Source organism: Phyllostomus discolor, chromosome 2 (genome assembly GCF_004126475.2).
Source record: "Phyllostomus discolor isolate MPI-MPIP mPhyDis1 chromosome 2, mPhyDis1.pri.v3, whole genome shotgun sequence".
Lineage (NCBI taxonomy): Eukaryota > Metazoa > Chordata > Mammalia > Chiroptera > Phyllostomidae > Phyllostomus > Phyllostomus discolor.
This window is the reverse complement of record NC_040904.2, coordinates 150,651,492-150,677,625: the sequence shown is the minus strand read 5'-3', so window position 1 is coordinate 150,677,625 and position 26,134 is coordinate 150,651,492. Positions and strand designations below refer to the sequence as shown.

At 33.8% G+C, this 26,134-nt stretch overlaps 1 protein-coding gene across 5 annotated transcripts in view; it reads left to right on the top strand.

Moving 5' to 3' along the window:
• The window catches only part of CPSF6 (cleavage and polyadenylation specific factor 6), a 33,751-nt gene extending 9,332 nt beyond the window's left edge, over window positions 1-24,419 (top strand). Inside the window, exons 3-11 of one of the 5 annotated variants that reach the window (XM_028531692.2) lie at window positions 1,697-1,800; window positions 4,683-4,828; window positions 5,716-5,889; window positions 6,018-6,128; window positions 6,616-7,120; window positions 9,454-9,569; window positions 10,229-10,382; window positions 12,815-13,004; window positions 19,562-24,419. In XM_028531692.2, coding sequence (XP_028387493.1) covers window positions 1,697-1,800; window positions 4,683-4,828; window positions 5,716-5,889; window positions 6,018-6,128; window positions 6,616-7,120; window positions 9,454-9,569; window positions 10,229-10,382; window positions 12,815-13,001 — 1,497 coding nt within the window. In that variant the 3' untranslated portion in view covers window positions 13,002-13,004; window positions 19,562-24,419. Of the gene's footprint in view, window positions 1-1,696; window positions 1,801-4,682; window positions 4,829-5,715; window positions 5,890-6,017; window positions 6,129-6,615; window positions 7,121-9,453; window positions 9,570-10,228; window positions 10,383-12,811; window positions 13,005-13,084 lie in introns of all 5 variants that reach the window. The other 4 variants (XM_028531691.2, XM_036018697.1, XM_028531694.2 and 1 more) reach the window with 4 other exon arrangements.
• Window positions 24,420-26,134: the final 1,715 nt, after the last annotated feature.

The following is a 26,134-nucleotide window of genomic DNA, read 5'->3' as shown; positions in this document are numbered from 1 at the left end:
AGATACCAATTAAATATAGTTCAACTAGTTTGTCTTCAAGGCAGTTGTTTTCTCCCACTTCCAGACTTCATCTGTTTCAGTTTTACAAAGAAAAAAATGTTCACATAAGGTCTCAAAACCAGAATTCAGAACTATAGGAGAGAAAGAGACACAATTCATATTACAGACTTGTTGAGTTTAATTTCTCCTCTTAAATTTGAAATCTGATTTATGGAAGTACTGCTGTATACATTATTTTAATTTCAGTTTATGAGACTGTAAGATTAGTGGTTGGCAGTTTCATTAAATGGATGTTTAATATAACTTGTTAATTTTATTAGCATTAAATTTTAAATACTCACTAAAACAGTCCTATAGAATTTTTACATCTCTACTTGGAAACATGTATATACTGGGAAGTTTAAAAATTGTCTAGTAATCAAAACTTACCCTTTCTCAGAAGGAGACTTGACTTTGCGTGGTGAACACATAGAACAGTATACCAACAATTTTTAAAAAGTTGATTTGAGGGAGAGAAAGAAAGGAACATTGATTTTTGTTGTTTCACTTATTTATGCATTCATTTGTTGATTCTCGTAATATGTGCAGTGGCTGGGAATTGAACCTGCAACCTTCTGTATCTGGATAATGCTCTAACCAACTGAGCTACCTGGCTATGGTGTATTCCAGCTATTTTCAATTGCAGTGCTGCAAGAGTTAAAACATGCAGCACATCACTATTTAGTCAGGACACTGACCTCTTTTTCCTTAGATTGCTTAAGTAAAAAATGACAACAGCCAACACAACAGTAGCCTTCTGGTATGAAAGAATCAACATTATACCTCCTTTTGTAAGATCAGCAAAAATATTTTTTGGTGTGCTGCAAAATTTTAGTCATTAGGTTATTTGTACCATGAGGTGAAAAAGGTTGAAAATCGCTGCAGTGCACACATGATGTATTACAGAATTAACACTTGAAACCTATATAACTCCATTAACCAATGTTACTCCAATAAATTCAATAAAAATTTAAAAGTTGTCCCTTCTCCACTTTCCTAATAGCATTTTATTTTTAAGTTTTTACATTAAAAAATTAATTGATCTTCTACCACTCTGACAATTTTATAGTATTGGAGACTGTAGCAGTATAGAATGGTTGTCAAGTAAGGCTTTGAATCTTAGTTCTTCCATTTATTAGTGTGATGTTGGACAAACTCTTTAGCCTTTCTATTGCATATGTAAAATAAGATTAATAGGACTTGTAAGATTGTTTTAAGAGTTAAATATTTGATATAAAATACATGATAGGTACTCAATACATGTTAGTTTTTTCTTTTCATCTTTTATTTTTTTTTAATGGGATTTATTTTCCCCCCAAAAATTTGCCTTTAAGAAGAGGAAATGACAAGTGAGATTGATTTTTTTTGAAAATTTAAAATCTTTGCAGTTTAAAGTTGGAAGAGATCAGAAACTTACTAAGAGTAAAAAAAAAAAGTCTATCTCTAAGGGTTTCTAGTTTCTGAAAATTATCAAGGAATAAAGTTTTGTCCTCAGGTCCTCGTGCTCTTTTAAAATTGGAGACTGACTTAAGTAACTGCACTTAATTGCACTCAGCATTCGTTTTATCTTATTTTGAGTTTACTCTTTAAAACTAAATTGAAACAGTAAAAATCATGGATATATTTTGATGCTTAATGAAGGGGAAATGTCTTGCAGTGGACAACAGATGAAGATTTAACTGAAGCAGTTCATTCTTTGGGAGTAAATGATATTTTGGAGATAAAATTTTTTGAAAATCGGGCAAATGGCCAATCAAAGGGGTAAGTGTCCTTGTCGTTGTCCGACTCCCCCCCACCCCAGTAATATAAGTTAGTAATTAGTACTACAATTTGGGGGGTAAGTTTCCTTAAAGCTAGTGGTAACTATAAATGTGTGTAGGGTGCTTTATTATTCACATTGATTGGCAGGAGGTTCTTGGGTAAAGAATTGTACTCAATTCATTCCACCATGTGGTCTAACTCACTACAACTAGTGGAGTTGGAAGTGTGGACAGATAATGTCTATTCTTTAATTTTCCTTAGTTTTCTCTGCCTGTGGCTACAGTGATTATTGAGATGACAGTTTGAAGAAGTGTTATCATTCTTGTGATTAAAGGGTGGGGGAAGATGGGCAACTGGCAAATAATGTAACATGGATGTTTTCCTTTATTTTTCTAAACTTTAAACTATATAAATGAGATAAGGTCATTATAGGAACATAATGAAACATTAGCTGTCCAAAAGTAAAAAAATTTAAAAAAGCCATAATCACACCATCTGTAGATGATCACTGTGAACATTTTAGCGAATATACTTTCAGATTTCTTCATAGTGCTTCTTGATATTTTTATTACAAAAAAACCCCAGGATTACAATTCACATGTTTAGATACAAGCAGTAAAACAATTATTTATCAATAAATAAACATTCTTTCTAATGTCTAATTCTTTCCATTATACCTTGTATGCTATTGTAATTTACCATTCTTATTTTTATTTGGGTTGTTACTGTTTTACCTATTGTAAATGTGTTACAACAGGTATTATTTTATATAACACTATCTCCTGAACATTTGCAGTAGCTCCTTTGGTGTTCCTGCTTTCAGCCTGATCTACAGTTTATGCTGCATGTAGAAGTTGGGAACAAGAGACATAAATATTTTTCTACTCAGAATCTTCTAATGGCTTCCTGTCTTACTCAGAGTAAAAGCCAGAGTCTTTGCTGTGGCTACAGGCACTGTGCAATCTGTTTCACCGCCACCTCTCTGACATTATCTCCCACCACTCTTCCCTTCCTTACACAGTTTCTCTTTGTTGTTGCTCAAACACATTCCTACTTAGGACCTTTACATAAGAGGTTTCCTCTTTTAGTTTACTTTCTCCTCAACTATGCACATGGATCTCACTTTGTTCAGGACTGTTTTAAAGTTCCCTCCCTGACCATCTTGTGCAAAATAGCACCTTCTGTTCCCATCACTGTGTTTGTTTCTTTTTTCTTTTTTCCTGTTACTAGTGTATTTTTACTTGTTTGTTGCCCTATGTCCTATTACATTATAAGCTGAATGAAAGTAGGGATTTTGTTTTGTTCGCTACTGTATCCCTAGCCCTAGAATGTTGCCTGGCATGTAGGAGGTATTATGTTGCTTAATAAATATTTGTTAAATTAATGAATTCATTAAATTTTTTTCTAAATTTAATCTTGACTCAAAACTGGAATTTTTTTGTTGACCAGAATAAGGAATCTAGTTAATGACCACTTTGAACATTAGGGAGAAAAGGATTCTAAACTCCAAGAACCCTTCTGATAATAATCTAGAATGTTGTGTAGCTGTGCAAAATTGGTAATCATTTTTTGTTTCAAATGTATTTTTCTTAATTGTGATATAATTCGTATACCATAAAATTCATCCTTTTAAAGTACTCTAGTATACTTATAAAATTGTTCAAGCATTGCCACTAACTCATTCCAGAACATTTTCTCACCCCAAAAGAAATCTTACACCTATTAAGAAGTCCGTATGGATTCACGTATTCTGAACATTCCACATAGATGGAATCATACAATAAGTGGTCCCTTCTTTCACTTAGCATAATGTTTTCAAGGTTCATTCATGTTGTAGCATGTATCAGTACTTAATTATTTTTATGGGTACATATTCCATCATAGGAATATACATTTTTAGCAATGTCACCCATTATTTGATGGACATTGGGGTGTTTCAGTATTTGCTATTATGAATAATGCCCCTGTGAATATTCATGTATCAGGTTTAAATGAACATACATTTTTAGTTCTGTTGGACACACACACACACACACACACACACACACAGAGGAGTGGAATTACTGGATTATGTGTTAACTCCATATTTAACTTTCTGAGGAACTGCCAGATTATCAAAGTGGCTGTGCTATGTTACATTCCCATCAGCAGTGTATGAGGCGTCCAATTTCCCCTCATCCTCACTAACACTTGTTACTGGTCTTTTTGATTAAAGCTATTCTAGTGGATGTGATATGGTATCTCCTTGTGGTTTTGATTTACATTTCCCTGGTGGTTAATGATGTTGAGCATCTTTTCATAGTGGCATTACTTGTCATAACCAGAAAGTAGAAACAACTCAAATATCCATCAATGAATGGATTTTTTAAATGTGTCCTATCCATATAATTGAATATTATTCTGCCCTAAAAAGGAATTAAGTACAGATACATGAACATGATTAAATCTTGAAAACATTATGCTAAGCAAAAGAAGCCAGTCACAAAGGACTGCATATTGTATGGTGTCATTTATATGAAATGGCCAAAATAGGCAAATCCATATTTAGAAAGTGAATTAGTGACTCCTTAGGGTTGGGGGATGGGAGGAAATGGAATGGTGGCTACTGGGTTTGAGGTTTCATTTAGGGGTGATAAAATATTCTAAAACTAATTGTGGTGGTGGTTGTAAAACTCTGAATGTACTAAAAGCCACTGAACCATACCCTTTAAATGAGTAAATTGTACGTTATTTTAAAAAGTTAAAGATGAAAGTGTGAAGTTGTACCGCTTAAATTAAGAAATATTTTAGATAAAATTGAATTCAGGCTATTTCATTTTTAACAATAGTAACATTATTAATGCCTCCTCACTTTCTACCCTGCCCCTTTAAACATCTCTTAGGTTTGCCCTTGTTGGTGTTGGATCTGAAGCATCCTCAAAAAAGTTAATGGATCTGTTGCCTAAAAGAGAACTTCATGGTCAGAATCCTGTTGTAACTCCATGCAATAAACAGTTCCTGAGTCAATTTGAAATGCAGTCCAGGAAAAGTAAGCAATTCCTCTGAGGCTTTTATTAGAAGAGGTGTATTTTACTCAAAGTTGCTAGCATTTATTAGATATGATACTAGATAAATCATCTTAATATTTAGTTTGTTGGGGAACCCACTTTTGAAAGTCCGTGCTTTCAGTTTGATTTAATTACTGGTTATGACTATGGTTCTGTGTACTGGAAACCTCCTCCCATTTTTCTCTAGGTGTCACAAACCCATACTATTCAACAGTGTGCAAGTTCTATAGCCCTACCATGCTTTTCCTGTCATTCCCATCCTAGAGAAAGGAAGAAACTACATTCTAATCCTTAGATTGAAGCAAACTTAATGTGGATGTGTGTTATGGTGGTGGAGAACCCACTGATAACCAGAAAATATTCGTTGATTTCTGCTTGGTACCAAGACCTTTCACCACTTGGTAAAGTGAATATAGAAAAGATTTGCCATTACCCACTTATGAATGTTATCACTTACAGAGATAATTTAATATGGATGATCATGTAATTAACAGAACTTCAAGTGGCACTTAAGGCTTAACTGAAGAATATGTTGCAAAATTTAAATGGTTTATGTTTAATGAAATTCAGATTTCTGTTGGAGAATTGTGGTCTTGGCTGCTGCAGAGTACTGTATTTTGAAAGTAACTCATTTATTTCTTGGAAGTACACGTATGCCTGAATATTTGATACTTCAAAAGAACTTAAGTATATGTGAATGTTTTCCTAACCAATACTTCTGAAGTAGTTTGGATAGGCCCAAGGCATCTACAAGTTAGTATATAGTATAAATGAACTTTGAAATGAAATGGTTGTTTCTAATAACAGTGGTTACATTTCAGAGAACTATTTTAATAAATGCTATTTATGAGTATTTGGATATTTGCAGCTACACAATCAGGACAAATGTCTGGGGAAGGTAAAGCTGGTCCTCCGGGAGGCAGTTCACGTGCAACATTTCCACAAGGTGGTAGAGGACGGGGCCGTTTTCCAGGGGCTGTTCCCGGTGGGGACAGATTTCCTGGGCCAGCAGGACCAGGAGGGCCACCCCCACCTTTTCCAGGTAAAAATTTTCTTAAATTACCATGGATAAAATGTATCTATCTAATACCTCTTTTCCTTTTCTCTCTTTTCAAGTAATGCATTATTAATGTGTCTTACTCTCCTTGTTATGCTATTTTTGGAATCCAGGAAATTTGATCAAGCATCTTGTTAAAGGAACTCGGCCTTTGTTCCTGGAAACTAGGATTCCATGGCATATGGGGCACAGCATAGAGGAAATACCCATTTTTGGCCTAAAAGGTCTTTATTTTTCTCCAAACTTGCTTGACTTATATATAGAATATTTACATCCGTCTTATTTTCTTACCTCTTAAAATCTTTCAAGACCATTTTTCCTTGTTTCACTTTCTAGCTTGGCATCAGAGTAGAATATAAGGTGGGTTATTTCACCATAAGAAATGTGTGTATACTGAAAGATGGAAACTATCTCTAAGCATTATTGTCTTTTGTCAAGTTTTTGTTTCAGTAATTTTTCTTAAGCATAAATTGAGAAGTTAAATTTGTAAGGATAGACTTCACCTTTGTAATTGTTAGTGTAGCATTTACCACATGGGTTTTATTTAAAGAGAAAGCATCTTGGTCTGTGAGTTATGCTTTAAAAGTATAACCTTAGCATAAAGGTTAAAAATACCTTATTGAAGTGTTTTTCTCCCTCTCTCTCTCCCCCCTCCCTCTCTTCCCTTCTCCCTGTCCCTTTCTCTCTCCCTCTTTCCACTTTATTCTGTAGCTGGACAGACTCCACCACGTCCACCCCTAGGACCTCCAGGCCCACCTGGTCCACCAGGTCCTCCACCTCCTGGTCAGGTTCTGCCTCCTCCTTTAGCCGGGCCTCCTAATCGAGGAGATCGCCCCCCACCGCCAGTTCTTTTTCCTGGACAACCTTTTGGACAGCCTCCATTGGGTCCGCTTCCTCCTGGTCCTCCACCTCCAGTTCCAGGCTATGGCCCCCCTCCTGGTCCACCACCTCCGCAACAGGGACCACCTCCACCTCCAGGCCCTTTTCCACCTCGCCCTCCTGGTCCTCTTGGGCCACCCCTTACACTTGCTCCTCCTCCGCATCTTCCTGGACCACCTCCAGGTGCTCCACCGCCAGCTCCACATGTGAACCCAGCTTTCTTTCCTCCACCAACTAACAGCGGCATGCCTACATCAGATAGCCGGGGTCCACCCCCAACAGATCCTTATGGCCGACCTCCGCCATATGATAGGGGTGACTATGGGCCTCCTGGAAGGTGAGTTAGTATGTGTTTATGAATTGTGTTTGGTAAAAGATATTCTAGGCTCCGTCACTGAGGTTTTTTTAAAAAAAAATTATGTCCTTTTCTGCAGGTATTCAGTTTTCTCTTCTTATTAGAAAAGGCAGTATGATATGGTGAAAAACATACAGAACAGGGTTTGGGAGTAATCCAGCTCCACCACATATATAGCCATGTGATTTAGGGCAAGTCACTAAATCCTGGAGAGTCATTCCCCTGGAGAGTGGAATTCTATTTTTAAGATTTTAATATTTGAATCTTATTTACTAATTGATGGCATTACACATAAAACTAAAGTTTCTTCATTGTTTTAGGAATTAGATGAGTTTGTTTGATAACTACTACAGATTATCTCATGCTGCCTGTGAGTCCTGAGTGGCACATCACTAACTTTTAATTAAAATGGGAACATAAAATAATGTACAAGAGTATTTGGGTAGCTTGTAAAACACAGGCCTTGTGGAAATTAAAATAATGGCAACTTTGGAGAAAAGCTGGGTAGAAATTCCTGTTGAACTAAGTGATGTCTTAGCCCCTTCTCAAAGTAATTTAAAAATTATCTATACTGTCATAACTTGGAAAGTTGTGTTTATAATTTCCAAGAAATGGCCCTGGCTGGTATGGCTCAGTGGATTGAGTGCTGGCCAGCGACGCAACGGGTTGCCAATTCAATTCCCAGTCAGGGCACATACCTGGGTTGTGGGCCACATCCCCAGTGGGGGGTATGTGAGAGGCAACCACACGTTGATGTTTCTCTCCCTCTCTTTCTCCCTCCCTTCCCCTCTAAAAAAAAAAATAAAATCTTAAAAGAAATATTTCCAAGAAATGTTTGCCCCTTCAGTTTCTTTTGAGATTCTTGTTTAATTATCACTTTTAAACTACTTAGTGTTTCATTTTGTCTGAGAATCCTCCAGAATGGATTTCAGTGTCTGCCTAATACTATATAATTGACCAGACCCTCCACCCCCAGTAAATTTGGTGTTGTAAACAAATTCTGTTAACAGTTATCTCTCCATAGAGGTTGCATCTTTGTGATTACCAAAAATGCTTCATTTTCTATAGAAGAAAATGTTACAACTGCTAAGTTAGTATAATTTTTATTTTATTCACTTCACTTCCCATGGCCAACTACATGTCAAGTGTTCACCTTTAGTATATAGAGTTGGGTTGGATGAGTGGTTCAGCAGCTTAAAATTTGAGCCATATCCAGTATCAGGTTTTCAAGAACTGGAGGAGGTATTATTGATGAGCTTTTTAATGGGCAGGGTGTGTGCTGATTTTCGATGGGTAGAAGTCACAGCATTTAGTCGAGATCATATATGGATTTTGAACAACTTATAATTTGGTCAGAATGTTTATAAAGGTTTTTTTTTTGTGAATAAAATTAATACCTTTATAAAGCATGCAAAACTTAGATGAACTGTGAACAGCCTTAACTCAGTATCCTAAACGTCAGTGTCTTACCAAGTAACTAGTAACTAAGATAGCAAAAAATTTACCTTATCCTGTACTGTACATATAACATTTTTAAAGTAGTCTTTGTCAAGCAGCTTTAGAAAATCTTGGCACTTTATTCATTTTTTTCAACAAATATTTACACTTAGTACTTTTTATTTTCCAGATACTCTTCTAGGGATTCAGTGGCAAACAAGATCTTATCTGTCCTGAAATTTTATCCTACTTTTTTTCTTTTTGAGATTTTATTTATTTATTTTTAGACAGAGGAGAAAGGGAGAGAAACATCATTGTGTAGTTGCCTCTTGCATGCCTCTGGCCTGCAACTCAGGCATGTGCTCTGACTGGGAATCAGACCGGTGACCCTTTGGTTTGCAGTCTAGCATTCAGTCTCCTGAGCCACACAGGGCCATCAGACATTTATTATTCTTCATTTGTGAGTTGGGCCTATGCCTAGAGGATCCAAACATAATGAAACCAAATTCCTGCTCTTGATTTTATAGGCTATGTTTTTTGTAGTCAACTGTGTGTGTCTGTGTATGTATTCATCAGAACAATTTCTTATACCTATTTTTGTATGTCTGAAGAATATTATATTGTAGGGATGTGAATATATTGTTTTTGGACCTCAGACAAGATTTCTAAGCAACTTCATTTTACCTGTAAGATAATGGTGTGAGAATTTTGCTTAGATTTGCTTTCTTTGTAGGAGAAAATAGCATGCTTCCATCTGGAAAAGTAAACCTTAGCTTTAAGGCCTTTGTCAAAAGCAACCAGTATGAAATCCTTTATACTATTAATACTAATTTAGAAAATCTGTTGAGTATGATTTAAGGTTTATTTTTATTTCACAGGGAAATGGATACAGCAAGAACACCATTGAGTGAAGCTGAGTTTGAAGAAATCATGAACAGAAACAGGGCAATCTCAAGCAGTGCTATTTCAAGAGCTGTGTCTGATGCTAGTGCTGGTTTGTATATTTCTTCCTGTTCTGTTTATTTATTTTTAGAGACAGGGGAAGGGAGGGAGAAAGAGGGAGAGAAATATTAATGTGTGGTTGCCTCTTGCACACCCACCACTGGGGACCTGGCCCACAACCCAGGCATGTGCCCTGGCTGGGAATCGAACCAGTGACCCTTTGATTCACAGGCTGGCACTCAATCCCCTGAGCAACACCAGCCAGGGTTAATACTTCTTATTTATGTTATTAAGAATAATGATTTAGATGTAGTAATTTTTTATTTCCAAATCATTACCTGTATTTTATTTTAAAAGGTATTGAAGAGAGCCATGTGTCAGTCACAGTTTAATGGAAAAACACCTAATTAAAAATTTTTAGATGTAGGCTTAAATCTTATCCCTGACATTAATTCAGGAGCCTTAGGGTAACTCATTTATTATCATATTTACAAAGTGATAACCTGCTTCACACAGCTATAGTAATAACAAATTGTATTCTTTCTTTTTCCAAATGGTGAAACACTGAAAAAAAAAAGAAAAATTTGGACATTTTCTGTGATTGTTTTAGTTCACTCCTTTTGTAAAATGCTTTATCACTCTTCCTCCAGGTGGTTTGATGTTATTTTGAAAACAAAATTCATTTGACTTGAGCCTCTCTTCCCCTCGCAGGTGATTATGGGAGTGCTATTGAGACATTGGTAACTGCAATTTCTTTAATTAAACAATCCAAAGTATCTGCTGATGATCGTTGCAAAGTTCTTATTAGCTCTTTGCAAGATTGCCTTCATGGAATTGAATCCAAGTCTTATGGTTCTGGATCAAGGTAAAACTTTCCTGTCTCATGTTTATTTAAAACTACTGCTTTTACAAATAGAAAAATGATATGTTTGGGACTTTAAAATAGGACTTTGATTATACTTATTACTGTTTACTCATTAGAGTGTTTTGTGCTTTTTTTTAAACTCTGAATCAAATGTCAGGTGTTCATTTGCTTAAAACCCCTTAAGGACTTCCAATTACTCTTAGAATAAGACTGTAAACAGACTGTGTGATAATAGTCCCTGTCTTTTCATCTTCATTGTGTACCTGTCCACTTGCTTACTATTCTCTTGCTATACTGATCTCCCTTCTCTTTCTCTTGACACCTCAAACACTTGATCATCTCACTGTTTTTATGTTTGACATTCTTTCTTTTAGGAGCCCTTTTCTTTGGCTCATCACAGGGTTTCTTATTTTTCATGCCTCTAACTTCTAGCAGGGGTCTTCTCCTGGGATATTTTGTCATGTTCTATTATTTCTTTCATAGTACTTACTACATTCTTATTGTTAATTTACTTTTTTTTTTCTTCTCACTTTGAAAGATGGAAGGGGCCTTCCTCATACTGTTCACTACAATGTTTCTTTTTTTAATCAACTTTATTGGGCTGACAGTAACATTATATAATATTCAAGTGTACGATTCAATAATACATCATCTGCATGTTACACTGTGTGTTCACCACCAAAGTCTAGCTTCCATTCATCATCATATATTTGACCTGCCCTTTACCTTCTTCAGAATCTTCCTACCTCCCTTATCCTATACTGTTGCCACCATAGTGTTGTCTGTCGATGAGTTTTATTGTTTGTTGCTTTCTGTTTCATCTCCGACATAGGAATGAAATCATATGGTTCTTGTCCTTTTCTATCTGACCTAACTGCGTTTAGCATGATGCTGTCAGGATCCGTCCATGTTGTTGCTAATGGAAGTATTTCATCCTTTCTTACAGCCAAGTAGTATTTCATTGTGTATACGAACATTGTGTATGTGTATGGACATCTTCATCCAGTTATCCATCGACAGACACTTTGGTTATTTCCATGTCTTGGCTACCATGTGTAATGCTGCATTGAACCTAGGGGTACATTGTATCTTTATAAATAAATGTTTTTTAATTTTTTGGTGGGTACCCAGAAGAGGGATTCCTGGGTCATATGGTAGCTCTATTCTTAATTTGGGGGAGAACCTCCACACTTGTTTTCCATAGTGGCTGTCACTGCAGTACTTCTAATGACTGTACAGAGTGGGTGCTAAATAAACATTTCTTGAACAAGGGAGTTTATGGATGAAAGATCTATTCTTAGTTTTTTAATTAGGTAAATTCCATTTTTTAGCATTACTGCTAACCTTGAAATTTTGGATATTTTTGAAAGTTAGATCTTTAATCTTCATGATACTCTTAGATCTGTCTTTTGTGTGCTTTATCTGGTGGTAGAGTCTGCTTCATAAAACTAAGGAAAAGGAGCTTGTCATTGTTATGGTCCCCAACTTTATAATTATTAACGTTTGACCCAGTATAAGGATTTTTATCTGAACAAATTAGTCATAGCTAAAAACCATATCTTACACAGTTTTCTTTTAAACTGTTGAAATCCAAAGTAAGCACCTAATAAATGTTTGCTACATGTAGTTGTCTGGTGCAAAAACACAAAGTAGAAATTTAAACTCATACACAGTTGTTATCTCCTTATTGTGGATTTCAAATTTAGAATAGAATTTCTAAAAGTACTTTAGGGAACATGCTTTGTTAAATTACCTGTTTTTCAAGTGGTTTGTGAGACATTTCTCTTCCTTAAGTAACAATGTGAATAGTATCCCAGCCTCTACTAGTGGTCGCAATTACTAGGTTTTCTTCTCTGCTGCTTACCGCACTTCCCAGCCCTTGAAGCAAACATGTATACATTTTTAGAAAACGTCTTAGAGCAGTAGCATATTTTGGTTAGTTATAAATGTAAATTTAATATTTATATATAGGTTTAGATAATCTATGTTAATAGGTGATATTTATTATATTTAAGTTCCATTGTATATTGAGTGACTTCATGAATTTACAGAACTACCTCCTCTGTGTTCTTTAGCTTGAAACAGAAGTTCTTTGAAATTTTATCCTTCACCTTTCTGTTTTTCATTCAGTAAACACTACATTCCTGTTTTAGACTATTACTTATAATAGATATAACAGATGATACGGTGTGTTGCCCTGGTGTGACAGGTTCCCAATTTGGGGGTGAATATTTTAAAAATGGAATTTCTACTTCATACTTTTAGGTGAGTTAATAAATCATTATCAACAATTCAGGATATCTTAAGTCTAAATTAGACTTAGAAAGAATTTTTTTGCCTTTGGTATTTTTGGTGTTAAACACCAAAATATTGAAAATCTTTTTAAGCTATGCAGTTATGGAGAGCATTAATCCAGTAATTTCTTTTAGAAGACGTGAACGATCAAGAGAGAGGGACCACAGTAGATCACGAGAAAAGAGTCGGCGTCATAAATCCCGCAGTAGAGATCGTCACGATGATTATTATAGAGAGAGAAGTAGAGAACGAGAGAGACACAGGGACCGGGACCGGGACCGTGACCGAGAGCGTGACCGAGAGCGCGAGTATCGTCATCGTTAGAAGGTGAGTATTCCTTATTCCTGCTGTACTTAGTATATACATTATTAACAGTCATCATAACTCCGAGGCTGTTGTTTATACAGTATATACCTACATTTTAAATGGTCCAACTACTTGTTCTGAATTTAATCTTCTGGAAGCATCTGAAACAAATGACAGGTAAGTAATAACAGGTAAAAAAATCTTGACTTTTTTTGAATATTGTATTGCTGAGTTATAACTTTTAGCTTTCAGATTGTTAAGGGTCTTAGGAAAGCAAGAAAATAATCAAGAGGACTCATTGTCTACTTCTGAAATCTAGAAATTAGAATTCTCTTAATCACATAGTAAGCATGTGATTTAAAATATAAAAATACCGGGAGTTACTTCATATATATATGTAAAGTGCATGGACTTTAAAAAATAAATTTCAAGTTTCTCTCCTGGAACAAACTTAATTTATCCCTAAAACTTTTAAAAGGACAGGATGGTTACTCAACTTTCAAAGAGCATTTCTACTTTCAAAAAAACCCATTATTTAGTAAATATAGTTTTTCTAGTGTCTGGTGTTTTTGTTTTTAAAAGAAAGAATATAATTTGCAAAGAAGATATAACACTTATTCCATTTAAATGGATTCAGGGTACTTCGTATCTGTGAATTTTAAATTGTATCAAATTATACATCCCAGGTTAGAATAACCTTGAAATAATTTTCTTTGATGTCTCATTCATAAACCATAATCATTGTCTTTTTTTCTGTATTTTAAAACTTTCTTGTGTACATTTTTCATAAAGCGGGAAGAGTTGTCTGTTTCTACTTCATTTTCACGTGTAACTTTATTTTTATTCATGTGAAAAGTGGGAGGAGGGCACTACAAAGAGTTGTGCATATTACACAAAGGTTATTCTGTAAACAAATATTTTCTTTATATGTTGGTGGCATACTCAAATTAGGCTAAAACAAACCCTTTATACGTAACTACTCTTCACATGATTGTTTTCCTTAATCATGGGAAACACTGAAAAATTCAGTGATGGTAATTGTTAGTATTTAAATTGTTATGGACAAAATCAAAGACTATCAAATGTATAATTTTGTGGTAGGATAGCAGTTTCTTTAATAGTAGGTATTTATAGCAAATGGTAAATTTTTTTTGAATAATACTATTTATAAAGTAAGTATGTAAGTCTTATTTTTATGGTACACAGCAGGCTATTTCACTAATTATTTCCAGTTTTAAGGGATCTTTGAAGTGAAAAGACCAGTTTTAAAACTTTTCCTTGCATTTCAAAGACGCATTTTGAGTATCGAAATTTTAATTTTAAAATAATCCTCCGTGTATTGTATTATAGAACGCAATATAAATAACTCAAAACATTTTTAATATGCAAATCACCTTTTACTTTTAAAATTAAGCTTATTGAAATTGATACTGTGTTTTGGATATGAGTAAGAATTGAATGTTGTATCATGTAAATTCAAACATTAAATTTTAAACATACAGGGTTTTTTCTCCTTGGGTTGAATAGATCTGATCTCATCTTGCGAAAAACTTCTCAGTGTCCATCAGTTGCTTAAGGTGAATTGTGGCCAACTTTATATCAGCCATTTCATTTATATAATAAGGTACAGATCCTACAAGTTAAATTTTTATTTAGACTTTGTCAGCTTTCAATAAGATTCCATTTACTGAAGGCATGTTAATGAAACCTGCATACATTTTCAGTCATCTCTTAAGATTATATGTCTTCATCAGGGGCTTCTGAACCAGTTGGTGCCCAAAATTAATTAATGAGTTTGGGTTGGTTTTTTCTTTGTTGTTGTTGTGGTTTTAACTGGTTCTATTTAAACTAGCATAGTGTTTGAATTAACTAACATTACATTCTTAGTAATGGGTACACCTAAATAGATTGTTTACAGCTTGAGTTTCGTTAAGGATTCAGACATTAATTGTGAATTCCTAACTTGCAAACTATTTGTTGACATTTCTTATAAATCACTGATGTGTACCATACCAAAATTTCCATGTTTTGTTTGTACATTAATCAGAATTGAGTTGTAATATTGTTATGTGCCTACATCCAAGCAAAATTTTACATGAGCATTTCCAGTGCAGAAAATTCTGTTATTCTGGAATATTATACCTTTGCTATACCAAACTTACTTATTACATGTGTAGACATGAATAAAGGGATGGGGACTGGGATAGTCAACTTTCTACACATTTAATAACCATAATAATAAGGTCTGTTGACCTTTACAGAAGTTTTTAAATATGAGTCCTTTTGAGCTTTTATGTAAATCTTAAATTGACTAAATGGAATAAGAGTAACTTGGAAGCTAAAGTGAATGCCAGTAAGTCTGTATATAAATAAAATAATAATGTAATCTATTATTAAAGTGCTGATAAATGGCTAAAAGAGCAAGTTCTTAATTTAACTGGAAACATAATGATGTTGGCAAGCTGTTAATGTCTGTTCCATTTTAATTTTTTTGTGTTCGAACTGTTGGTAATGTTAATTGCATTCTCTCATTTTTAAAATGTATTAGTTTTTCCAAAAGCAATATAGTATCTAATTTTAAATAGACAATATTTTAATGGGAATATCAGTATTGTAAATTTTTGTTATGTAAATACATTGTGCTTCAAATTCTGTAATTTCTGCCTCTATTCTCAGACCACTCTGAGCAAAACAAAAGTATTTCCGTGTTTTAAAATTGTACACTTCTTACAGAAATAATTTTGCTTTCATAGTTGTATTATTTTAGGTTGCATTCCACTTACTACTTGTTTGGAACAACCCTACTCAGTAAATTTCTGTTAACAGTTCAGTTTCTCTTTGTGTACTAAAGAGTATTAAAACCAAATTATTTTTAAATTTTTAAAAATACTTTTTACTCATCTCTCCCTGATAAATGAGGTTTTATATATTCTCAAATCATTATCCGTTTCTTTGATTTAAAAAAAACTTAAGCATTATGTATGAAATATGAATTAAATAATTTTACTTTTTGTTGAATGATTACCTTAGACATAAATGTTACGATCTTAAAAGAGGTTGGTGTTGCACAAGATTTAGGGCACTTTGCATTCCTTATTCAGTTTATAACTTTTCATTAATTTGGAAAAAACTTTAAAAAGCCAAAAGAACCATAAATTTTTCCTTATGTATTAAGATGTTTCATTTTCTTAAGAGTTAGTATTACTTTGAGGCTTATGTGAAAATTAAACTCTCCTAATTACATGATGAAGGATACTGGTGGTAATGAGATTGAAAAATTATGTCTGTAACTCTCAGGTCATCTGAGACTGCCTTAATATTGTCCAGCCCTGTGTTTTCTTTGTGTTTTCCCGGATATCCTAACTGCTTCATTTGGATATGCTAGCTTTCACTTTTTTTGCTCTAATTTTTCTTGCTTTTAGTATTACTTGCAAAACCTGTCTGACTTACAGCTATCTTAATTGTTAAGTGTGGGAGGGTAGGAAGTGATCCTGTTGAATGACTGTATAGTGTGTTTGCTCACTGTGGTTTAAGAATATGGTTGTTGACAAACAATTTATGTTCCCTCTTAAAAAAATAATCGGTGCCAATGTGAGTCACTTTGCTCTCACCATCATCTTAGTATGAAGTTTATTGCCATTGTTTTAGTTTGTAAATTAGATTGTTTTGAATGAGTAATATTTTGAATGACTAGTTAGCATTGTTAAATGAAAACCTGATAACCAACAAGGGCTAAGTTTGCCATATACACTATCTAGATTTACCAATTTGCTTTCTGCAGTAGCATATTTATACTCTTGCAGTGAATTCTGAATCACATAAACAACTTATTTTGAAATGTCCATTTTGTGAAATTTTAAGGGCAAAGCTAAGTTTTTGTGGTGAAGGTTATTTCTACTCTTTAGTGAACTGCCTATAGCAACAATCATGTAAAGGGTTTATAGTGTAATGAAAGGCTTTAGTTAAAATGAGGTAAGTACTGTGTCTAAAGGTTGAAAGATGGAAATACGAAATGTTTGGGTAGTAAGGGAATTTTTTGTAAACATCTACACTAAACAGAATTTTGTATAATACATTCTTGTTGATGCAGGAAGGAATTCTGATTTTTGAAAAGATTTAACTTACATTAAAGATACTTCTGTTTCTTTTGCTCATCGTCTCCATTCCTCTCATTAAGGAGAAATTTTGAGATAAAAGTGAATTTTATTTCACTGAGTTAATAGAAGCACATCTTTAAAATATTAGAGTTATTAAAATTCAGTGATTAATACAAAAACCTACAAAAGAGCCATATTAATATACATTTGAATCTTTTACTTGAAGGTTGGATTTGTCATGCATTTAAGATACTGTTGTTAACAAATTCGGTTAGATAGTTTTTAACACGGAACTCATCATTTTAATTGTTAGTATTGACTTGATCTCACATTAATCTGAAAATGCAGATGCCTCTCTGTATTGAAATTTTATTTAGTGCTCACTTGCAAGACTTCATTGAGAAGGCGCAGGTTCCATTTGTCGACTTAGTTGTTTTTAACCCATTATAGTAGATCTCCTTTTTATGACTGATAGCTAAAGCAAGTAATTGTGTGGATTTGACATGAAAAGATTTGACCAAATGGTATTCTGAAAACAAGCATTGGATGTATTTGTCACTTTTAAGCTTTTTGATATCTTTGTTTATATAGATGTCTACTTAGAAATTTAAGACTATAATATGGAATTGGACTATTGGATATGGGTTGTGTTGCCTTCAAATTTGCTTCCATTTCAGTTTGTAAATTTTGTATTTCCACAATGGATAACTGTAACATGTTTAGAGATAGAAATATAAATTGTCAGAGTATTCCCCAGATTTTATGTCTGTATGGTGAAAATGAGAGACTTATTAATAGTAAAGATCTAACTCAAAAGTATAAATCATGCAAAAGATGAGTTCATTCGTCCTGGATAAAGATGTTTTGTAATTTTATGAACAGGATTTTCTACATTAAAAACAGTAAAATTTTCCATTGGAGTGATGAATGATATAAAGTTGGAATGTATGCTATATGTTTTTTGGAAGGGTTGGGTATTTTTATTTTGCTCACTGTCACATTAAATAAACTTTCCCTTTTAATGACTCATCCTTCCAAGCATAAACAAAACAAAACAGGGAGCTAGCATTCTTTTGCAGTAAGATTGATGACTTTTTTCAGTAATCCATTTTTTCATATCTGTTGTCACTTTAATACTATGATACTAGTTTTAAAAGTACATTGCAAATAAAAATAATACATGAAAGCAGCCTTTCTAGATTTTTTTCCACCAAAAGGTTCATCAACAATCAGATAAGGGCACAGTAACAGGTGACATTAGAAATAGCTTAAATAATCTTTTTGAAGAACATGGGCAAATAGAAACCATTTAAAAGAGAAAGTCCAGGATTGTAGCGCTGTTTTTTTTTTTCTTTTGCAGCCATGCAGTTTAGGATTTACTGCTAGGCAGTATAAATATTATGTATATGTGTACTGGTGCTCTTAAGATTCTCACAGCTAGTGGAAAGGACATAAATGGTGAAATTTATAGTTACAACAGAATATTAATTACTCTTAGTAGAGCAAGAGTATTTCTTAATTTTATGGCAAAATACCACTAAAATATTGTGCTTTTTTGCCTCTTACTGTTTCAATAATAAGATTTATTGAAATGTTCTCTTTGCATTTATATTTTAAATGCCTGGTACTTCAGTAATCACTTATATCCAAGTTAATTAAATGTCTTTTTTGTGAAGCTCTACTTGAAGTTCATATATTTATGTATTCTTGAAATTTTAGTTTATGAGATTTATTGGTTGTTTTTTCTTTATGTGAGTTTTCAATGAAATTTATCATTGTAGATCTCTATTTAGCTTGTTTTTGGTTAGTTTATATACATTAAATATTTAAATATAGGTGAAATAGAGTGAAAGTAAATGTTTTAAATTTGTATTATGTCTAAAGATTTGTATGTGGATGTTATTTAAATGTGCATACTGAGCTATATATTCATAAATTTTATTTATAAATATTGTAACATGGAGGACCTTTTGATTGATAACATTTCAAAAGTTCCTGTATGCTGTCAAATAAATACAACTAATTTGTAAACTAATTTATTGCATTTTATATTCAGTTCGCATTTCATTGTTAATGCGTTCTATAGAATTGATATGTGGCTGAATGAAAAATAATCACATTAAATCGTTCAAGCATTTTTCATTTATTTTTGTAGTATGCATACTTTAGGAAATGACTTACAAATGTTTTTATTACAGAAACAGTAGCTGTTATATTTTCACTTCTGTTTCAGTCATTAAATTTATAAGGCTGTAATGTCCACGAAGAATGAAATCAGAATGTCTCGGTTTTAATTTTTATATAAATTGGGAGCATTTCTCCACCACAAAGGCAGCTACTGTTTCAGTTAATTCTTATTTTGTGTTAGAATACTTAACAGTGAAGTAGATGCACGACTTGTGTATGTATAGTTAAGCCAGCGTTTTTCTGTGTATTATGGGGAATAGCAAAATCTACATCACAAATTTTGACACATTACAGCTGAAGGAAGAGGAACACCTTCCAAGACAAAAACAGTCTTCATGAGGGAAACATGACGCTTGTCCAGCAGTTTGCTTCTTGTGATTGAACTGAACCTGTAAGGATTCATGGATAAAATGAACAGGAATAGATCTGAATAAAGCAAATCTGCATAAATGGTAACCAGTAGCTCTACTTTTATTTTTTATGTTGCTTAACTGTTTTTATTTGAAGAAAACCTGTGTGATTTAAAAAGTTATAGCTTTTGCAACTTTATTACTGGTTATATACTTTTTGGCCATTATAATGTGCAAGCAATTGGAAAAATGTCAAGTAAATGCTTGTTTTTATAGTAGTATGTTCTTGTTAAAAATGTTCATATGATAATGTCTGTAAACAGCACCACTTTGATTACAATAGATGTAGTGTTGTAATAAACTGTTTAATGGGGCTGATGTGTAAAGCTGTTCAAGTTATTTGATGTTTACACCTCAGGGAAAGTCTTGTGTTCAGCAATATCTAAAGATAATGTTACTATGACATTTATACTGTCCTTTAAAAACGCATTGCAATAGCATTTTTGGATATGCATCAATCTAATCTTGCGTTCAGTGAATTAAACATACTAATTAAGTGTCTGTTGCCCTTGGTTTTGATATTAGGATAGGTGATTACATGGATATTTAATATTTCTATATTCTGCTTTTCTAGCTGTTTTTACCTAGTTAGCTTGTGATTTTTGCTGTGAATGGTATGTAAACCTGTAAAAATGAAATTTCACAGACATAGCAATTCAGGCAATGTGTAGGGGTCAAAACGATTTTGTGGTTTTAACATTTTAGTGAAGACTCATACGTTATTTGCTACAGTACTGCAGCTTAATTACAGCACAGATGTACTGAAATGCTTAATTGTAAACTGCTGGCATTGAAAAACTATTTTGACAGTTCTGATTTGATGCGGCAGTTATTTGTGGTTTTATATTGATAGTGCTCGTAGTTAATTTTTGAAGCCCTGGTCAGTGTAAATACAGTCATGAAGCAGACAGATTGAAGTAAAGAAAGCCTTAGCTTTATTTTCTGGTTACTATATAGATTGCTGAAGGATGTGATGTTTATTAACATCAAGTTGTATTCTCCTGTGTGTGTAATGGGAGCTTATAGGTATATCCTATCTCCACAGTTTAAGGAATTCTGTATATTTTCATGCAGCCTATTGGTTCTTGCTAGAGTTTTTTTTTTTTTCAAACCTGCCATGCATATAGGCCTACAGAAGCACTTGCCTAGCATATGTTCTTAAATTGCAAGATTAGCATAGGCAGTGTCATTTGATTAGATGTTTTATAGGAAGGTTATCCTGAATCACTACAGAAATTTGAGTTTAAAACCTTAAGCAGGTTACAATTTGATTTTAATGTTTTGGAATATGATTATATTTAAGAGATCTTCTGATAATACACATTGGTTTTTTCAAAGTATCACCAAATCTTAGGACAGTGCTTAAGGTATTTTTAGGTATCCTAGATATTATGTCACGTGCAACTGTAGAAGCCCTCTAGAGAACTGTACTGCAGTCCTCACTTTCCTCTTGTGCGCTGTCACACAAGTTCTTACAAAACTAGCTGTTTCAAATTATTCATGATATTGCCAGTTTTATTTTAAAATATTTTGTGAGTGTATTTATGCATGGATCATTGGTGTTTATCAGAACTGTTTGCTCACAGATTTTTAAAGTCTTTTATCTTGTTGAAAATGCACTTGCCTTTTTAACATTATCTGATAGTTGTATCAATTGATTTTCTTGTTTTCTGTATAGGTGTTTTTTTATTTTTTTGTCATTTTCCTAGTTTTTTATATTTTCATTATAATGTCCTAATGCCAAGTATGGACATAAATATATATTACAGGGGAAATTAGGTAATAGTAAGCTTAAAAGGTAAGTAAATACCCATGATAATAAAATTTTCTCTGAACAATTTTTAAATGGAACCATAAAACTCTAACTGCATTTGAACTTGATGAAACTGGAAATTTTATGCTAATTAAATTCTTCATTTACTTTTTCACTTTTTATCAGTGGAACCCTTTACTGCTCATTCTGTGTCACTCCTCTCCCTACATGGCTGATTTCATTTTGTGGCTTGTTGCAAAAGGTGTGAGTGTACTAGAATTGCTTGCTGCTGGTCCTTTATTTTTAAGTATTGTCAGAGGGAAATAACTTTTTGGTTTGACCAATTAATTTTTGCCGTGTTTCTCTACATGATAGCACATGAATGTATAGCTATAAAGGTGAAAATTGCAAGACTTGTTTTATTTATATTCCCTTCTGTTGTCTGTGGGCTGATGTATTTGGAAAAAACAAAACAAAACAAAATATTTCTTTTAATGTACAAAAACAATCCAAAGAGATAAATCTTTACTTACAGACACACCAAAAAAAGAGTCCTGGAGACCTTTCAGTTTCTTCTTAGTAATAATTATACTGGATATGAAAACAAACTTGAAGTTAATTTCAAACCATAGCATTTATTAGTGCTATGCGGCAACATTCCTTTCAGCCAATAAAGTTATGAGTGAGTGATACAGCACTTGAATGGTATTGCTTCTTGAAGCAACACTTTGAATTGAAGTATGCTACCTTTAGTTAAAGGACATGTTATAGGAAGGATATTTCAGTGTAAATTTGGAAATGTTTATTTTGTCAGTTTTTGTAAGCAAGATGCGGCCTAAGTTGCAGTGGCTAGTCAGTGGCTAGTGGTTGTAGTCCATTTAATGTCCCCTTTACCTAGAATATTATTCTTAAGCGGTTAACTGCAGTTTCCAGTTCACAAATAACTTACACATTGTAGTTTAAGGTATTATTTTTATTTAAATCTCCTGTGGAGAACATTGTTTTGTTTTTTACTAGTTTTTTAAGGTCAGTTCCTAAACATGGAGGTTTTAATGAATGTCGTACAACATTTTATAGTGAAAGGGGAAAATTGTTAGAAGGGTAACTTTTCCCTTACATATTTAAATGTGCCAATAACTAAACACATACTGTTTTATACAATGAGATTGTACTACAAACTTCCTGTTGGAGTGCTCTCTACATTTTGGTTTTTACTACCTGAATGATCATTGCATTTTCTGTATCTCATAAGATGGCTCCAATTTTGTGTTTTAAGGTTTAGCTTGTTAAGAGAAAGTGTATGTTCTGATTCTTTATGATAATTCAGTATTGAAATTCTTGGTGTTTTACAGATACTATCTGCCTTTTACATTTTAATCCATTAAGTCCATTTGCATCCCATAGCTGTTTGTAAATGTTTCCCACAGTTGTATGTACTTAAATGCACGCTTACCCATTGTACATATTGGACATTTTTGTTCTAAAATACATTAAGTGGGATTTTTGTAGCAAAGCATTCTATCTTTCTGTTCTTAAAGTATGTGTGTGTGTGTTTTGTTTTACATTAATCTTAAGTTTAAATACTGCTGTACTTTTTTTTTTTTAGCAACTTGACTCTTAGAAGCCTTAGACTAATTTTTAAATAAATATTCAACCAAAAATTATAAATTTATTAAGATGTGGCCTTACATATAGCATTCTTTGCGTTAGTAATGTGAGCTTTTTGATTTAGAGAAATCAGAAGATACAGGATTAAAGTTTCACTGTAAGTTGAAATAGAAAATGTGCTAAAATGTCTAGGCTTCTGAGAGGAAGTTCTTACACTTTTCTTTCTTGGGATTAGAAAGAAGCAATATGAATTTTTCTGAATATTCAAAATATTCAGACAGTTGTATCCTGCTCAGATTGATTTAGGTTTGTCTTAACTAATGTTTCTTTAAAATTTCAGGTTGTTGGCATTCACACTGAGTATGCAGCTACTATGGTTTTTGTGTGGGACATATAAAGATTTGGTTAGATACAGATAGATTTTAATGTTTTAAGGACTTCCTGCTATATTAACATTATAATGGGAGTCTTAAAATATTAAGTATGATTTAATTGAAGTCACACAAATCTTAAAATGGTGTCTGCGGATAGTAAATACTACAGAAAAAAATTTCATTCCATATGAGAGTATGGGTGTAAATGTTTTACAGTCATTTCATGTTTGGACAGAACTGGCATTCAGGAAAAAAAGCATTTCATTTTGAAGATGGATTTTTTTCTTGTTGCATTGTTACTGCGTAACACTTCTCAGCATTTTATAAGTTATTTTAAAATACAGTGGTAAATTCACGTTTATTTTTTTACGTTGAAAATTGAAGTACTCAGGTGGTATTTAATGGGAAAGGATCCTTTGGGGTAAATCATAGTGTATTCTAAGGAATGCATCTATAACATTGATGACTTTAGCCTTAAAAAAAGGTCTATTATTCCTTCTTCCTCTTCATCCAGTGGCATATTAGCAAAGTAGTTTACAGCCTTGTGCAGCCTTACAAAGTTGTTTTACAATTTTTAATGGAACGCCCTTAACAAAAAAATTGTATCATATTCCAGTATCCATGAATTACTGAATCACAGTTTGTAAATAATTTGTCTAATACTAGAAGGCCAAAGAAAGTCTTGAAATTTTAGCTATTGACTCTGGTGACTTCACACAAATAAGATTTCTGTGCAAAAGGTAAGGTGATATTTGATCAAAAGTACATATTTTTGGTGTCCATAAGAACTAGACTTCCATATTTGCTTCTCTTAGAAAGCTCATTCCATTTTATTAAAATGTTTGTAATTGCAATTTTGTGTTTAATGTTTACTTTCTGTCTTTTCTTTCTTTAGCATTTAGGTGATTGTTCAGCAGTTTGCTATATGGCCATTGTTGGCCTTAAACTGCACTAGTAACAAGCATGGTATTTATCTTGTATTGATAATAAAACCAGTTTTGATAATACTTTGTAGTTTGTCCTTTTTGTTTGATTTATAATTTGTTAACCATTGTATATGGTTTAATTAATGTACGAGGTCTGTCTAGAAGGTATCCAGCCATGGAGTATGAAAAAGAGGCATATTTATTGAAGTAGATACAAGAATCATTGTACATAGGACAGTGATGCCTCAGTTCTTCAAAGTAGGCACCTTGGGACCGCACACAGTTCTCCCATTGCCATCAGCTGCCCCGTCATATTTTCCTGAATCTGATTGAATCTCAGTCTCCCTTTCAAAAGTGATTTTAGTTTTGGGAAAAGCCAGAAGTCTGAGGGTGCCAAACCTGGGCTATAGGGGGACTAAGTGACCACGATGAATTGATGTTTCACAAAACAACAATAACAACAACAACAAAAAAACAAAACAAAAAAAAAAACACTGCATGAGACCTAATGTATTAGCAGGCACAGTGTCATGATGAAGCTGCCAATCACCAGTTGCCCATGGCTGTGGCCTTCTGAATCATCTGAATAGTTGCCTTGGAGGAATGTTCAAGACTAATGCAAAATTTGATGCAGATTTGTTGTTCTGTTCCCCCAGTTATTTAAATATATTTTATTGATTATATTATTATAGTTGTCCCGTTTTTTCCCCCTCCATCATGTACCCACCTCTAACCATCATTCCCCCACCTTAGTTCATATCCTTGGGTCATATATATAAGTTCTTTGTCTTCACTTTTCATGCTATTCTTAACCTCCCCGTGTATATTTTGTACCTGCCATTTATGCTTATTCCCTGTACCTTTTCCCCCATTCTACCTCCATGTGGTATCTGTTTCTGTGAATCTGTTTGCTCAGTTCATTTTTGTTTTTAAGGTTCGGTTGTTGATGGTTGTGAGATAGTTGTCATTTTACTGTATAGTTTTGATCCTTTCCTTAGATGAGTCCCTTTAACATTTCATATCATAAGGGCTTGGTGATGATGAACTCCTTTAACTTGACCTTATCTGGGAAGCACTTGATCTGCCCTTCCACTCTAAATGATAGCTTTGCTGGATAGAGTAATCTTGAATGTAGGTCCTTGCCTTTCATAACTTGGAATACTTCTTTCCAGCCCCTTCTTGCCTGTAAGGTTCCATTTGAGAAATCAGCTGATAGTCTTATGGGAATTCGTTTGTAGGTAACTATCTCCTTTTTTCTTGCTCCATTTAAGATTCTCTGTAATCTTGGCTAATGTAATTATGATGTGCCTTGGTGTGTTTCTCCTTGGGTCCAACTTCTTTGGGACTCTCTGGACTTCCTGGAAGTCTATTTCCTTCACCAGATTGGGGAAGTTCTCCTTAATTATGTTTGTCTTGGTGGGCCTGTAGTAAGGGGTGGAGCCTTAGGTATTTGCCAGGGTGGGGCAACCCACAGAGCTGTGTTATGGCACGTATGTGGGAGAGGGATCTGAGGGAAGAGTGCCGCTTGCTGGGGTCTTGGCCAGCTTTCAGTCACTTCCTCTGCTACCCAGAAGCAATTTGCGCCCTTCTGGTGCTGATTTCCAGGTGGGTGGGTTTGTGTATGTTCTAGGACCCTGTGGGTCTCCCCAGTGAACTCCTGTGAGGCTGGGAGTTTCTCCTGCTACCACAGCAGCCCCGACAGGTTTTTTCAGTCGGGTTTTGAGGCTTTATTTCCCCACACTGGTACCCTGGATTGCATGGTCTGTCTTGCTTTCCAGTTGTTCCTCCCAGTTTAT